The 14,998-nt window shown below is 45.7% G+C and overlaps 1 protein-coding gene across 3 annotated transcripts in view; it reads right to left on the bottom strand.

The window, feature by feature from the left end:
- POU6F1 (POU class 6 homeobox 1) overlaps positions 1–14,998 on the bottom strand; it is a 170,345-nt gene that overhangs the window by 91,164 nt on the left and 64,183 nt on the right. For 2 of the 3 annotated variants that reach the window (XM_040340840.1, XM_040340839.1), the window contains exons 2-4: positions 14,618–14,714; positions 9,442–9,534; positions 639–819 (exon numbers count right to left, since the gene is read on the bottom strand). In XM_040340840.1, coding sequence (XP_040196774.1) covers positions 639–819; positions 9,442–9,495 — 235 coding nt within the window. In that variant the 5' untranslated portion in view covers positions 9,496–9,534; positions 14,618–14,714. Of the gene's footprint in view, positions 1–638; positions 820–9,441; positions 9,535–14,617; positions 14,715–14,998 lie in introns of those variants that run through there. The other variant, XM_040340841.1, reaches the window with a different exon arrangement.

Below are 14,998 nucleotides of genomic sequence, written 5' to 3'. Positions count from 1 at the left end.
CTGGCAAACTTCATATCATTGAAGGGGGGATGAATGGAAAAATGTACCGACTTAAATAGGAAAATGCAGGACGGAGCACCACAAATGCAGCATAAAAAACTTCCTAATGGTCTCCAAAGCATTTATGTAAACCATACCAATAACAAACACTGTTGGGAACTTACTAAAAAAAAACATTTTCTTAAATGTGCATTTGCTGAGCTGGAAAATTATTGCCAATTCATTCAGTGCGAATAAAAAGAGATTACACTTCTTGCAGTGCACAGTGTTTTTTTTTTTTTTTTAATCAAGCATGTTGCAATATTGCTGTGCTAACTTGCACTTCCCTACCCATGCCAAGGAAAGGGAAGACACACTACACATGTTCTGTATATCAAAGTAACGTTCTTTTTACTTAGCAGACTGGAAAACAACAAAAAAATAAACCTTCAAATTAGCTTGCATTAAAATAAAAAATGTATTATGTATGTATAAACACATCGGTATGGACAGGCGCTGTGCAGATATAGTGCAAAGGTTAAAGTTCTGTGCACGAGCCACTGTTCTGTTTTAGAAAGGGCAAGAATATATTTGCTGTTTGTATCACAATGTAAACATGCTGCATTATTCTACCCATTTGTTCAACAAAAACTTTGTACCTGTAGTCTCAGCACATGTATTATCTGTATGGCATAAAACAGTCTCTCTTGGTGGATCATTAGTAGATGTGGGTTCAGAAACTGGAAGGTCCAAAGGCTTTCCATTCTCCTCAGATTGCGAAGGGGCATCCACGCCTACTTCAAGCACCCTAATAGTCTCATGCCCAGACATGACAATCACCTGTAGACAGATTTAGAAAGACAAATATATTAATAAACAAATAATGAAGTAAAACATTCTCCTTATTATTCTTAAAGCTGAACCCCAAGCTAAATACATGGATGAAAAACATATATGGGAGCTGTTTTACCTGCCAAAGAAAGTTACATAATTACATAGTTGATAAGGTTGAATAAAGACAACAGTCTATCCAGTTCAACCTGTGTTGGCGTGTAGTTGTCTGGCAATAAAAGAGATCCTACTTTGTTAGATGTTGCAGATAAGTAATGCGTGTCTCTCCCCAGCCTGTGATTGGGCAGTGAAAGAAGAAGCAACACACTGATGAGTTTATCTCTCAGTCAGACTGCTTTCTCTCTATAAGCATGGTTGCAACAACTGATTGGATCCTTGTGTTGCTTTTCCCTCTCCCAGTCAGGGCACTGCTGTACTAAGCTGCAATACCATCATTTTTTGCTTTTGGGTTTGGATACACTTTAAACACTCTATTGACAGGTTATTAAGACCATAGGCCCCCCAAAAAAAGGGACTGCCTGAAAGGCCAACACCCAAAACTGACAATGGATGAGGTGGAACCACCTGCCCAATAGGATAACCTGTCAACATGACCAGAGGACAGACACAAATAATCAAACTGATCCCCAAAGTCAAGAAAATAATGGTCACCAACTAGAGAAGATTGACCGAACATGGAAGGGAGCACTGGACCATGGACCGGGTGGGAGGTTGCTCAAACATCCCAAAGAGGCAGGCACACAAGTCTGTTTAGGAATAAAGCCCTCAAAACCAAAAAAGGGGTTGAAGTAGAAATAAAAGAGATGGAAGAGGGTGAAGTGTCTTCAGAGAGATTGTCCCTCAACTACTGATGCTAATGAAAGGGTGATGGGTGAAACCCTGGTGAAAGCATGATGCATTGGGTGAATGACATCCACTACGGTCCACAGCAACTGCTCTTTTTACAGAACGTTATCTGAATGTCCCACAATGAAGATGCCACGAGAAGTTATTAGGTCAGACACTGGAGCCAAAAACTAAACAACTGGAGAGAGTGGCAGAGGTAAGGGATTAACCCGCAAACTGAAGGAGGCACTCTCTTCACCAGGATTTCTCATACACAAACTAACCAAGGAGCTGCATGAATCACTCCGCTTAGAAAAGGGGGGTGCAACTTCATGCTGAAGATCTCTGTGAGAGCCTAGCAGGTTTCTTGCTTCCAACCTTGTGGGCTGCTGGAGAACCAGGTTTAGAGATTCTGGATGTGCCTACTCCATTAGTAGGCATAGGAGAGGGATGGGACTTAGTTGACCATTCCCTTGACTTTTTCTTCCGGTAATATGCTTGATGATGATGTCAAGGGTAGGTCTGAAGCAGGGCCGGACTGGCCCACCGGGATAGCAGGATAATTCCCGGTAGGCTGCCTGTCCTCTGGCTGCTTTGAGCTGCAGCTGAATGCAGCACTCCCTCTCTCTCTCCTATGTGTCATACATCGGGCATCTCCCACACTGTGTGAGAGCTGGGTCTGTGTTCGGCTGTGCTGCCTGTAGGAAGGTCCCGCCCCTCTAGACCTGCTCGTGTGATAGTAGATGGATCATGGAACACTGATTGGACCTTCCAACAGGCAGCTAAACACAGACCCAGCTCTCACACACAGCGCAGGAGATATCCGGTGTATATGTAATCCAGGCAAGTATGTATTACTGGTCTCTGTAAGGCTGCATGCATGAACAGTAAGGCTGGGCTGCATTCGTGGACAGTAAGGCTGGGCTGCATTGGTCTGCATTCATGGACAGTAAGGCTGGCTGCATTGGGCTGCTTTCATGGATAGTAAGGCTGGGCCGCATTCATGGACAGTAAGGCTGGGCTGCATTCATGAACAGTAAGGCTGGGCTGCTTTCATGGACAGTAAGGCTGGGCTGCTTTCACGGACAGCAAGGCTGGGCTGCTTTCATGGACAGCAAGGCTGGGCTGCTTTCACGGACAGCAAGGCTGGGCTGCTTTCATGGACAGCAAGGCTGGGCTGCTTTCATGGACAGCAAGGCTGGGCTGCATTTATGGACAGTAAGGCTGGACTGGGCTGCATTTATGGACAGTAAGGCTGGGCTACATTCATGGACATTAGGCTGGGCTGCTTTCATGGACAGTACGCCCTGGTTCACACTGGTGCGTTTTGACTTGCAATTTCCCGGCAATGACATCGTCCTACTCAGTGCAACATCGCATCTGCGGCACTGCACCGATTTCAAAAAGTAGTTTCTGTACTCCTTTTTGCGATTTCGGCCTGCGATTTACATTGACATCTGTGCAGAATCCTGCACAGATGTCTCTGTAATCGCGGCCGAAATCGGGACTACCAGCGGGAGTGAAATTGTGCGAGTTCAGCTGAACTTGCACGATTTCACTCCCGCAGCCTAGTGTGAACCTGGACTAAGGCTGGGCTGCATTCATGGACAGTAAGGCTGGGCTCCTTTCATGGACAGTAAGGCCGGGTACACACGGGCAAACATGTACGATGAAACCGGTCCGTCGGACCGTTTTCACCGTACATGTCTGCCCGGGGACTTCTGTACGATGGCTGTACTAACCATCGTACAGAAGTCCGCGCGTAAACAATACGCGGGGCGTGTCCGCGCCTTCGCCGCGACGATGACGCGGGCCTGCCTTTTAAATGCTTCCACGCATGCGTCGAAGTCATTCGACGCATGCGAGGGACGGCGGGCGCTCGGACATGTACGGTAGGTCTGTACAGACGACCATACATGTCCGAGCGGGCAGGATTCCAGCGGACGGTTTTAAAACAAGTCCAGGAATATTTGCCCGCTGGGAAAAGGCCCGGCGGGCAAATGTTTGCTGGAATTCTGCCCGCTCGCGCCTACACACGACCGAACATGTATGCTGAAACTGGTCCGCGGACCAGTTTCAGCATACATGTTTGGTTGTGTGTATGGAGCCTTAGGCTGGGCTCTTTTCATGGACAGTAAGTCTGGGCTGCATTCTCATGGACAGTAAGGCTGGGCTGCATTCTTATGGACAGTAAGGCTGGGCTGCATTCTCATGGACAGTAAGGCTGGGCTGCATTCATGGACAGTAAGGCTGCATTCATATGCTCAGTAAGGCTGCATTGATGGGCACAGTGAGGCTGCATTGATGGGCACAGTGAGGCTGCATTCATCTCTTGTACCATGTCTGCAGTCTCTGACCATCTCTTGTACCATGTCTGCATTCTCTGACCATCTCTTGTATTATGTCTGCAGTCTCTGATCATCTCTTGTATCATCTCTGCAGTCTCTGACCATCTTTTGTATCATGTCCGCAACCTCTAACCATCTCGTCTTATATCATGTATCATATCTCTGAGGGAGTCTGGAGAGGAGTCAAGCGAGGGAGTGCTGCTGGGATGGGGGTCATGGGAGAAGTCAGACGTGTGGACTGTGGAGAGAAGACTATATGATAAAACCAGAGCCACCAAACCAAGCTGGAGCCGACTGACTGATCCATGCAAGGTGCACCTGAGAGGAGGTCAGTGACAGTGCCGCAAGGCCAGTCTGAGGGGGGTCACTGATGTAAGGGGGGAGTGAATACAACAATGTAAGGGGGGGTTCTGATATAAAGGTTTCCCCCAATATTAGTAACCTGAATGTGTATTCTTTCTGTGTAAGGTGGTCTCTGGTCAACAGAGTCCCGTCCCCCCCACTGTGCTTTCATATCTGCCTTCTATATATATATAATACATTCTTCAAATGTGCTTTAAAATGTATGGTTTTTCCTTTCATGAACAAGAAAATAATGACGTTTGCTGTTGGGCTGGTATAAAAATGCTATGGGGCTGGTATGATTTTTTTTCCAGGGCTGGATTTTATTCCCAGTCCGGCCCTGGTCTGAAGAGACAGTGTCCTTTGAAGACCAAGTGAGTCAGATTCTCCTTGTATATAACATCAGCCTCTCAGCACCTTAAAGGGTCACTAAAGGAAAAAGTTTTTTTTAGCTGAAATGACTGTTTACAGGGCATAGAGACATAATAGTTAACTGATTCCTTTTAAAAATGATTAAAAATAGATAAAAAAACAATCATATAATGTGCCTGCAGTGTAGTTTCGTTTTTGCTGTTGTTTCCTGGTTCTCTGATGTACAGAGAGCCACTAGAGGGCAGTCAGCCAATAAGAGAGCAGTGCTACTTTGTCTAAAACTCCTCAGCACCAATCCAGTTTCGTTTTACACACAGCTCCTTGATTAGTGACCACCGTGAGAAATCTCCCAGTACTGTGGTTATCAGGAAACAGGCAACCAGGATGTGTCCAGAACAGAGAGGAATTACAGCAACATCAAAGCAAAAACGAACAATGAGGACATGAAACCAGGACTGCAGTAAGGTAAAGGAAGCTATTTAGCTAAAAAAAAAAATTCCTTTAGTGACCCTTTAACCAGAGTACACTTTATGAAGAACAGGCCCATACAGGGCTTGGCTGCTTCAAGCAAACCATCACAACTAGCTCCATACGTTTTATTGGGAAGGGTTCTGCTGCGGCAGTAGAGAGATCTCTTTAGAGAGTTTTAACAAATGTTGCTGAATTTTGACAGAGTATGGTAACAGCCAGAACAGGGCAAACCGCAAAACATTGTTAAGGTGTTAACAACAAAAGCTGGCAAAAAAATGTGAATAGACTTTTCCAAGCAGAACTGAAGAAAAGTTGTCCATCCTCCTAGGACACTAGCAAAAACTGAGGCATGCTGGAAGCAGGAGAGGTTAGTCCCTAGTTCTGTTTTTTGTTGGGCCTTTTAGCAGTTGTTGCTGTTTCCCATCCCACAGTGGAACTTCTCTTAGCCTTCATGACACAATATGATTCTCTGCGTTCCTCAATGGATGAGAAAGAAAATAGGATTTTCGTGCCCTTTGTAAAATCTTTTTGTTAGATCCCTTTAAGGTCCACAAGTCCCACCACTCTGTGATTATGATCATGTTCTTGGTACTGCTTTGCTACAAAACTGAAATATGCTGGGAATAGGAGGAGTTTTTTTGTGCTGGCCTACAATATTTTTCTTTACCAGTGGCCAATCCTTCTAAAGGAGGCAGTATAACCAGACAGTAAACCCAATGACTTCCTGTGTCAATGTGTCCCTCGATGGATGAGAAAGAAATTCAGTTATTGAAAAGTAAAACTACAATACACAGTGGACTGTGATTGTCTTGTAAAAATACAATCTACTCTTAATACTGATGACAGTTGGAATACTCTTTAACCATAAATATACAAAAAAAAAAAACAACAACTTTCCATTGTGTACAGAGTATGTTTAAAACCCATGGGGGTAATCCACAAAAGGCATACGCCGGCGTATCTACTGATACGCCGTCGTATCCCTGTTTCTATCTATGGAACTGATCCACAGAATCAGTTTACCATAGATAGGCAGAAGATCTGACATGTGTAATTGAATTACACTGTCGGATCTTAACCACTTCACGCCCGGCCTATGGCCGATTTACGTCCGGGAAGTGGTTATGAAATCCTGACAGGACGTTCTAGAACGTCCTGCAGGATTTCATGCCGCGCGCGCCCGTGGGGGCGCGCATCGCGGCGATCGGTGATGCGGGGTGTCAGTCTGACACCCTGCATCTCCGATCTCGGTAAAGAGCCTCCGGCGGAGATTTTTTACCACGTGATCAGCCGTGTCCAACCACGGCTGATCACGATGTAAACAGGAAGAGCCGTCGATGGCTCTTCCTCACTCGCGTCTGACAGACGCGAGTAGAGGATAGCCGATCGGCGGCTCTCCTGACAGGGGGGGTTAGCGCTGATTGTTTATCAGCGCAGCCCCCCCTCGGATCGCCACACTGGACCACCAGGGATGCCCACCCTGGAGCACCAGGGTGGGCAAAAAAAAAAAAAAATGGCAGGAAAAAAATAAAAAAAAAGTCTAAAAAAAAAATAAAAAAAAAAGCATAAAGAAAAAAGATGCCAGTCAGTGCCCACAAATGGGCACTGACTGGCAACCTGGCAAAAATAAGTGCTGCCACCCCAGTGTCCATCAGCGCCACCCCAGTGTCCATCAGCGCCACCCCAGTGTCCATCAGTGCCACCCCACAGTGCCCATCCATGCCCAGTGCCCACCTATCAGTGCCCATCTGTGCCACCCATAAGTATCCATCAGTGCCGCCCATGAGTGCCCATCTGTGCCGCTTATGAGTGCCCATCTGTGCCGCCCATGAGTGCCCAGTGCCGCCTATGTGTGCCCATCAGTGCCGCCTATGTGTGCCCATCAGTGCCGCCTATGTGTGCCCATCAGTGCCGCCTATGTGTGCCCATCAGTGCCGCCTATGTGTGCCCATCAGTGTCGCATACCAGCGCCGCCAATCAGTGCCACCTCATCTGTGCCCGTCAGTACTACCTCATCGATGTCCATCAGTGCCATCTCATCGGTGCCCATTAGTGCCGCCATATCAGTGCCCGTAATTGAAAGAGAAAACTTATTTACAAAAAAATTAACAGAAAAAAATAAAAACGTAATTTTTTTTCCAAATTTTCAGCCTTTTTTTAGTTGTTGCGCAAAAAAAAAAAATCGCAGAGGTGATCGAATACCACCAAAAGAAAGCTCTATTTGTGGGGAAAAAAGGACGCCAATTTTGTTTGGGTACAGTGTAGCATGACCGCGCAATTGCCATTCAAAGTGCGACAGTGCTGAAAATTGGCTTGGGCGGGAAGCTGCGTAAGTACCTGGTATGGAAGTGGTTAAGGATGCAATTCTAGGCCGGCCGCTAGGTGGCGAGGCCATTGCGGCCAGCCTAGAATATGCAAATGAACACTTACGGCGATCCACGAACGTTCCGACAGGCCCGTCGCAATAAATCTACGTCGTTTACGTCGAGTTACGCCGCGTAAAAATAGGGCTGAGTCCTATTTGACTAAGCCCTATTAAGTATGGCCGTCGTTCCCGCGTCGAAATTTTCAACTCTACGTCGTTTGCGTAAGACGTTCGTGAATGGCGCTGGACGCCATTTACGTTAACGTCTAAGCAAATGACGTCGGAGCGACGTCAGTTAGCGCAATGCACGTTGGGTAAGTTACCTGACGGAGCATGCGCAGTACGTCCGGCGCGGGAGCGCGCCTAATTTAAATGTGAATCGCCCATTTGTATTAGGAACGCCTTGCGCCGGACGGAGTTAAGTTACACCGCCGCAAATTTCCAGGTAAGTGCTTTGTGGATCGGCACCTAACTTGGGAGATTTGCGGCAGTGTAACTTAACTCTGAAAAGTTAAGTTGCGCTCGGCGGCTGTGGATCTGGCCTAAGTTCCTTTTTTTTGCCCTTTGTATACCATTAAAGAAATTTCCTTTGATTTCTGGCTCGTAGACATAGCAAGTGAGAGGAAATAAAAAAAAAAGTTTTGTCTTTAAATATACTTTAACCACCTGAGGCCCGCACTATAGCTGAATGACGGCTACAGCGCGGACCTGAAAATCCAACAGGACGTCAATTGACGTTCGCCCCTTTCCTCGTTCCACGCACGCGCTGCCGAGCGCGCAGCGGGGAAACACTGTGCTGGCCGTGTCCCTTGGATACAGCCAATCACAGATCGCTGTGAACGGCCAATCGGAGTGGCCGTTTGGTAGGCGATCTGTGCGGCCAATGAGAGATGATCTCATATGTAAACATATGAGATCATCTCTCATTGCCGGCTCTCACAGAGACAGTGTCCTGTCAGGGAGAGAGGAGACCGATCTGTGTCCCTTGTACATACGGACACAGATCGGTCACCTCCCCCAGTCACCCCCCTCCCCCACAGTTAAAACACTATGCAGAGTACACATTTAACCCCTTCCTCACCCCCTAGTGTTAACCCCTTCAATGCCAGTCACATTTATACAGTAATTAGTGCATATTTATAGCACTGATCGCAGTATAAATGTGAATGGTGCCAAAAATGTGTCAAAAGTGTCCGATGTGTCCGCCATAATGTCGCCGTGCCAATAAAAATCGCAGATCGCCGCCATTTTTAAAAAAAAATTGGGATATTTATTATAGCAACAAGTAAAAAATATTGTGGTTAAAGTGGATGTAAACCCACTCTCATCCTTTCTAAACTACTGACATAGTGCTGATCTATAGGGATATACATGCCTCCTGCATGTATCCTTACCTGTAAAATGTCTCCCCTCTGTCTGTTATGAGACCTGAAAACTGCAGATTCTGTGGGTGGATCTGTTATCTGGAGCTCGGTGGGTGGAGTCGTGATGTCAGTAGACTCCCCGCCCACCTCTACACTCCCTTTGTCAACATGCATTTACTCCTATGTATTCCTTACACTGAATTCTGCTATGATCACCAACATCCAGTCACAATCCAGAAAAGTAACCACATGACTTCAGAAAAGGATTGGGGGTGGGAACTAAAAAATAATGCCTGTCTGAAGCTAGTGCATGAGATATGTAAATAACCTGTCACTCACAGCAAGGGGCGGAACGGACCAAGGTTTTTCTCTGTAAGTCCGTTTTATTTTACTGAACAATAAAAGAGGATTGTTCAGAGCTGGATTAACTCTTTGTGGCAAGACTGGGCACAGATGATAGGAAATCTTATATTGTACATTGTTTACATCCACTTTAAGCTAAAATTACAATGATAACATATACCTGTTCATTGACTGTGAGAGGCGACTCATGTTGTTGGAGTGTTCCAGCATCCATAGTGATAATGGAATAGATGTTACTCACACCTTCTGCATGCTGAAGAGAAAAACATTACATGAGGAATTTAGTGCAGACAAGCTCCATTCCACACCTGAGCATATCTATTTATTTTCTGTGTATTTACACAGTTTCAGCACTACAAGGGTTAACTAATTTTATTTACACATAAAGAAGCAAGCCAATAAGCCCCCACCACCCCGTTTTCTAGAAATAATCACACTTAAAGGGGTTGTAAAGGAAAAACATTTTTTTCATAATAAGCATCCTTTACCTGCAGACATTCCTCTTTTCACTTCCTCATTGTTCGTTTTTGCTCAGAAGTTGCTCCATTTCTTCTCTGTTCTGTTCACTTCCTGCTTGTCTGATTTTACTGACCACCGTGACGGGAGGGTTTACTGCGGTGGTCAGTAATGTGCTCAACCCCTCCTGGGAACTACATCTGTGTGGCAGGACGCTCTCTACGTGTTAGAGACTTCAAGGAGGTGTGAATTACTGGGCGTGCCGCAATTCATACTGGGAAATGTAGTTCTTACATGAACGAGCGATGCAAACCAGGAAGTGAATGAGAGAACAGAAACTAGAATGCTATAGATGAAGGAATTTAATAGGTATTTACTCGTTTTTTAACAGAATCATTACACTATTCTGTCTGTCTACCTTGCAGACATTAATTTTAGGCAAATTTTTTTTTCCTTTACAACTCCTTTAAGGGCCAGTATCAATATAGAAAGGAAGGAAGGAAGGCGGGGGGTAGGGGGCTTTAGCCATTCACCTGCTACAGTTTTGATCCATCCCCAAGACATGTGCATTCTTCTATATGGATTTGTTTGAGGGGGACTGGGACACTTTCAACAAACACAGATTGCAGTGGCTACCCCTGGGACTTTTTTATATCAGACTTCATATTCACCAGCATTAGTGTGGGTTCTCTTAAAAAAGGGATACCCTGCCCAAAGCATTGATATGTATTGGGTTCTGAGCCACCCACAGTATATAGAAGGGGGTTCTGACAGGTGAAGAACTTAGGTGTCACCTACCTTGCCCTTAAAGTTGGCCACTCCTCCCTCATGGTATAATGTAAAGGGTGTAAACCGCGCTAGCCCAAAATTGTGTTATATATTGCAGCTAGATACAAGAATCCAGCGCACATACCAAAAGTGTGATATATCAAACACACATGCTAATGTGAAACATGAATGAATGAAAGGGGATGTGAAAAAATAAATGAATATAACGGTGCTGGTAAATTCATGTGTATGATCGTTTCAATCACTCTTGAGATACACTATTGATATTTATTAGTCGCTAAGTTGTGCGACTTCAGGTTGCACATTAATATTTCTTTCTTTCACACTCCTCCCTCATGAGCTAGTTATAGGAGTCTCCTAACTACTTCACTGTGCATGTGGGCAAAAATATAAAAACTCATAAAATAATTTTTATTTGTATAAGTTGTACTCATATTTTAAACCCCCCTGCAGTTTCCTGCAGCATTAAAAACGGTGCAGCTGCCAGGATCCCAATTACTATTTAACCCAAAGCTGAGCAATCAAGAGGAGGGATCCATGAGGATTGAATGAGACTAGCACTTTGTGTTAAATACATAATTAGGATTTTATATAAATAGTAAAAAATAAATAAAAATGATAGCGTAGATTGCAAAAAAGTAACATAAAATTTACCGACAATGGTTTCTAGGAGAATGTGGTACACTGCAACAAAGACCACATGTATACTGCATACTGTATACTACAGCTATATTCTTTATCTTTGTAGTGGTCGTTTTTGTACCCAGAAATTTATTTTCCAGCAGTGCATTTATTTACTCTATCTATGACACAGATAGGGAGATTTAGATCGGTACTATTACAATATTTTTCAAGATCATATTTTTTAGGACAAGGGAAATCGTGAAATGCACTGGCCCAATGCTGCTTTTTTCAGATGCAGACATAAAGATGAGATGGGCAAGCATCAACATTTGTCTGCATTTCTGAATGCAAATAAACAATCACAAATTAGTCAAACTTTTTTTTAGATACTACCATATAGCAGTTAAAGAATGCAAACTTAAATATTGTGCAACACAAAAAACATATTAGGCATCAGTATTCAAAGAAGACAATAATAAAAAAAAAAAGTAAATTTTGAAGCTTTACATAATACTGTTCCTTTCCTATGAATGTTTTCCTTAGAGCCGGTTCACACTGGGGCGACCTAGGATCCGACTTCAAGACACTCCAAGTCGTCCCAAGTCGTGCGGTCGAGAAAATGAATGGAAGTGAATGGGAGCCGTCTTAATGTACACTACGGAGGTCGCTCCGACTTCACTTCAGAAAAGGTTCCTGTACTACTTCAATCCGACTTGTAGGCGACCTGTATCCATTGATTTCAATGGAAGTCGCCTCCAAGTTGGATCCCTGTTCACAGTGAGGCAACTTTACAGGAAGTCACCCTAGTCTGAACCTGTTCTAAGGCAAGCTCCTCCCTCCCACAGGGGAACTCCACGCCAAATTTTTTATGAAAAAACTGCATGGGTTCTCCTCTAGGAGCATACCAGGTCCTTAGGTCTGGTATGGATTTCAAGGGGAAAAAACGGAGTGGGGGTTCCTCTAAATCCATATCAGAACCTTATCCGAGCACGCAGAAAGGGGGTGGGGACGGGCGAGCGCCCCCCTCCTGAACCGTACCAGGCAGCATGCCCTCAACATGGGGGGGTGCTTTGGGGTAGGGGGGCGCCCTGTGACCCCCCCACCCCAAAGCACCTTGTCCCCATGTTGATGGGGACAAGGGCCTCTTCCCAACAACCCTGGCCGTTGATTGTCGGGGTCTGCGGGCGGGGGGCTTATCGGAATCTGGGAGCCCCCTTTAATAAGGGGGCCCACAGATCCCGGCCCCCCACCCTATGTAAATGAGTATGGGGTACATGTTAACTCGACCCTCCCTCCCGCTGTAATGCCGGGTGTGCGGTGCGCGGCAAATTATATAGGCCTCTTATGACATCACCGTCCCAGAATGCTCCGGTACCACCCTGAGCATGCTGGGACGGTGACGTCATAAGAGGCCTATATAATTTGCCGCGCACCGCACACCCGGCATTACTGCGGGAGCGAGCGTTGAGTCAACATCGAAGAGGAGAAGAAGAGAAGAAGGCGACGCAGAAGACCGGGCCCGCTGGTGAAAGAGCTGAAATAAGACAGCGGTGATGCCTGGCAGAAGAGAAAAAGAACCGGAGAACAGGAGAAGAGAGCGGAGAAGTCGGAAGACCCCCCGAAGTCTTAAGAAGACCCCTCGAAGTCAGGAGAAGACTGGGCCACCGCTGGTAAAAGAGCTGAAAGAAGACAGCGGTGGAGCCCGGCAGAAGACCCCCGAAGTCGGAAGAAGACCCCCGGAGCTGCCTAATAAACGACTTTAAAACCCTGTGTAGTGTTTTTTTATTGACATTTATTTTCCACCAGGTGAATGAGTAGGGGTACGATGTACCCCATACTCATTCACATAGGGTGGGGGACCAGGATCCGGGGGCCCCCTTAGTAAAGGGGGCTCCCAGATTCCGATAAGCCCCCCGCCCGCAGACCCCGACAACCAACGGCCAGGGTTGTCGGGAAGAGGCCCTTGTCCCCATCAACATGGGGACAAGGTGCTTTGGGGTGGGGGGGCCACAGGGCGCCCTCCTGCCCCAAAGCCCCCGCCATGTTGAGGGAATGCCGCCTGGTACGGTTCAGGAGGGGGGCGATCGCCCGTCCCCACCCCCTTTCCAGCCCGGCCAGTCTGCGTGCCCGGATAAGGGTCTGGTATGGATTTGGGGGGAACCCCCACAACGTTTTTTTCGGTGTAGGGGGTTCCCCTTGAAATCCATACCAGACCTAAGGGCCTGGTATGCTCCTAGAGGGGAACCCATGCCGTTTTTTTATTTAAAATTTGGCATTGAGTTCCCCCTCCTGGAGGCGACTTCAAGTCATGTTGTAAGTCGCGTTGTGGTTCATACTCAAGTCGTGTTCAAGTTGCCTCCCAAAGTCGTGCTGAAAGTCGTGTTGCCCCAGTGTGAACCGGCTCTTATTGTTAATGCTGCATTCTGGCTTGTCTATTCACTGGTAAAACCAGGTTATACAATAATATAGCCTAAACCTGGCCATACATAGATCAAAGTTTGTCAGGTTCAGCGGTGATTGACTCCTCCTGTATGGGACTGTTGGTATATTTTCGTTAATTCAGCATTTCGAGCCAATTGGATGCAGTGCTGATCATTGGTGTATTCTGCCAGAGGAGCAGACCCACTGCCAGAATAAAACAGCACAGTATTGGGATTTCTTCATTAATTGAATGTGTGGATGGGGGAATCGATTCTACCAATTCTGATCAGCCAGCTGGCTTATAAAAAAAAAAAGATCCATCTATGGCCAGCCTAAAGGAGAAGTACAGCCAAAGCTCGTTTGCCTGTACTTACATAGTTACATAGTTAGTCAGGTTGAAAAAAAGACACAAGTCCATCCAGTTAACCACTTCATTACTGTGCCCTTCTCTGCACTTTCTCCAGCTCCCCAATATCTTTTTTGAGAACTGGAGCCCAAAACTGAACTGCATATTCCAGATGAGGTCTTACTAATGATTTGTACAGGGGAAAAATTATATCTCTCTCTCTGGAGTCCATACCTCTCTTAATACAAGAAAGGACTTAGCTCGCTTTGGAAACCGCAGCTTGGCATTGCATGCCATTATTGAGCTTATGATCTTCTTCTGTGGATCACAAAAGTGCAGTTTCTTCGGCACTCCTGTGTCCGACTTTAAGCAGACTACGGGCTGAAGTCAAAGAGCCCGTCCAGTTTAGAGCAAGCTCACGACATTAAAGTCAGGATCTGCCCACGTGCCTGGACTTGCACCCCGGCTCAGCAGACCAGTGCTCCAATCAGGGGGCAGAGCAGAAAGTTGGTGACTGACGGTCACCCGCTCTCTGCCCAGGGAGCCCTGAGAATCAAGTGATCGGCGTGTTTGATCATTCGGTTCTCAGTGTTAGAGCCGGCAGGGGAACAATGCAGCATTTTAACGATGCAGCATCCATCTAGGTAAGTATGAATCAGAAAAAAAACACACTTCTATTTTAAGGAACAAGGTAACTTACCTATAAAAATATTTGGATGATGTAACTGGCATATGTCTTTGCAGGCACACAAGTCCTGTAACTTCCATTTCAGCTCACAGGAAAACGTTTTGTAGGACTACAGCAAAAATAAGTAACAAGAATAATAATGTTAGTAAAAGAATAAAATGTGCGTACTTTTTACTGGTGAAAGATATATAAACAAACTGGCATATATTTTATAGACCGCGAACACTACTTGGTTGTTTCATTGTATATGTTTTTGACCGCTCTTTTATTCAGACAGTACCAAAAACAACCTATGGGCTTATGACATTACACACACCACTTTTTAACACTGCAGGCTCTTTAGCTTGGATTCTTGTCATGCAGATACTGGCTTGGCTACCTAGTAAGTCACTA

Source organism: Rana temporaria, chromosome 2 (assembly GCF_905171775.1).
Source record: "Rana temporaria chromosome 2, aRanTem1.1, whole genome shotgun sequence".
Classification (NCBI taxonomy): Eukaryota; Metazoa; Chordata; class Amphibia; order Anura; family Ranidae; genus Rana; species Rana temporaria.
Note: the sequence above shows the minus strand (reverse complement) of the source record. Positions and strands in the feature narration are given on the sequence as shown.